This window comes from Dendrobium catenatum, unplaced genomic scaffold (genome assembly GCF_001605985.2).
Source record: "Dendrobium catenatum unplaced genomic scaffold, ASM160598v2 original_scaffold_108687, whole genome shotgun sequence".
NCBI classification, from domain to species: Eukaryota; Viridiplantae; Streptophyta; class Magnoliopsida; order Asparagales; family Orchidaceae; genus Dendrobium; species Dendrobium catenatum.
Window position 1 is genome coordinate 1 of NW_021427122.1, and position 824 is coordinate 824.

The 824-nt window shown below is 54.1% G+C and overlaps 1 protein-coding gene across 1 annotated transcript; it reads left to right on the top strand.

Annotated features, from left to right (window-relative positions):
- Nucleotides 1–4: 4 nt before the first annotated feature.
- LOC110093701 (ABC transporter G family member 6-like) lies at nucleotides 5–783 on the top strand (the record flags this gene model as incomplete). The annotated part of the gene is made up of 1 exon (XM_020818676.2): nucleotides 5–783. A coding segment is annotated over one exon (779 nt), but the record flags the coding sequence as incomplete, so codon positions are not given.
- Between the last annotated feature and the right edge of the window lie 41 nt (nucleotides 784–824).

The window sequence follows — 824 nt, forward strand, 5'->3', positions numbered from 1 at the left end:
TACTAGCGCTAAGTTGGCGCAGTTCACCAATCCCTTCTACGTCGAGCTCTCCATCCTTACTCGACGCTCCTTCACCAACACCTGGCGCATGCCTGAGATCTTCTTCATGCGGCTCGGCACCATTTTAGTCACCGGAGGCATCTTCGCCACCTTCTTCTTCCGGCTCGACTTGTCTCCCCGCGGCGTGCAAGAGCGTTTCGGCTTCTTCGCTCTCGCCATGTCAACCATATACTACACCTGCACCGACTCCCTCCCCGTCTTCCTTCAAGAGCTCTACATCTTCTTCCGCGAGACAGCATACAACTCCTACCGCCGCTCCTCCTACGTCCTATCCAACTCCCTCGTCGCCCTCCCCTCTTTCTTCATTCTGTCCCTCGCCTTTGCTTCCGCTACGTTCACAGGAGTCGGGCTCGCTAACGGCCCCTCGGGCTTCCTCTTCTACTTTCTTATCATTCTAGCATCTTTCTGGGCTGGGAGCGGCTTTGTCTCCTTTCTCTCCGCTATCGTCTCCCAGCTCATGCTTGGCTACTTCGCCGTCGTCGCCATGTTGGGCTACTTCCTCCTCTTCAGCGGTTTCTTCATCAACCGTAACAGAATTCCAGACTACTGGATATGGTTTCACTACCTGTCGCTGGTGAAGTATTCATATGAGGGGGTTCTGCAAAATGAATTTGGGGAAGGTGGAAAGTGTTTTGTTAGAGGAGTGCAGATATTTGATACAACGCCGCTGGGGGAGATGGCAGAGAGGGTGAAGGAGGGGGTGTTAATGGCAGCTGGAAGAGCGTTGGGGGAAAAGATATCGCCGGAGACATGCCTGATGACGG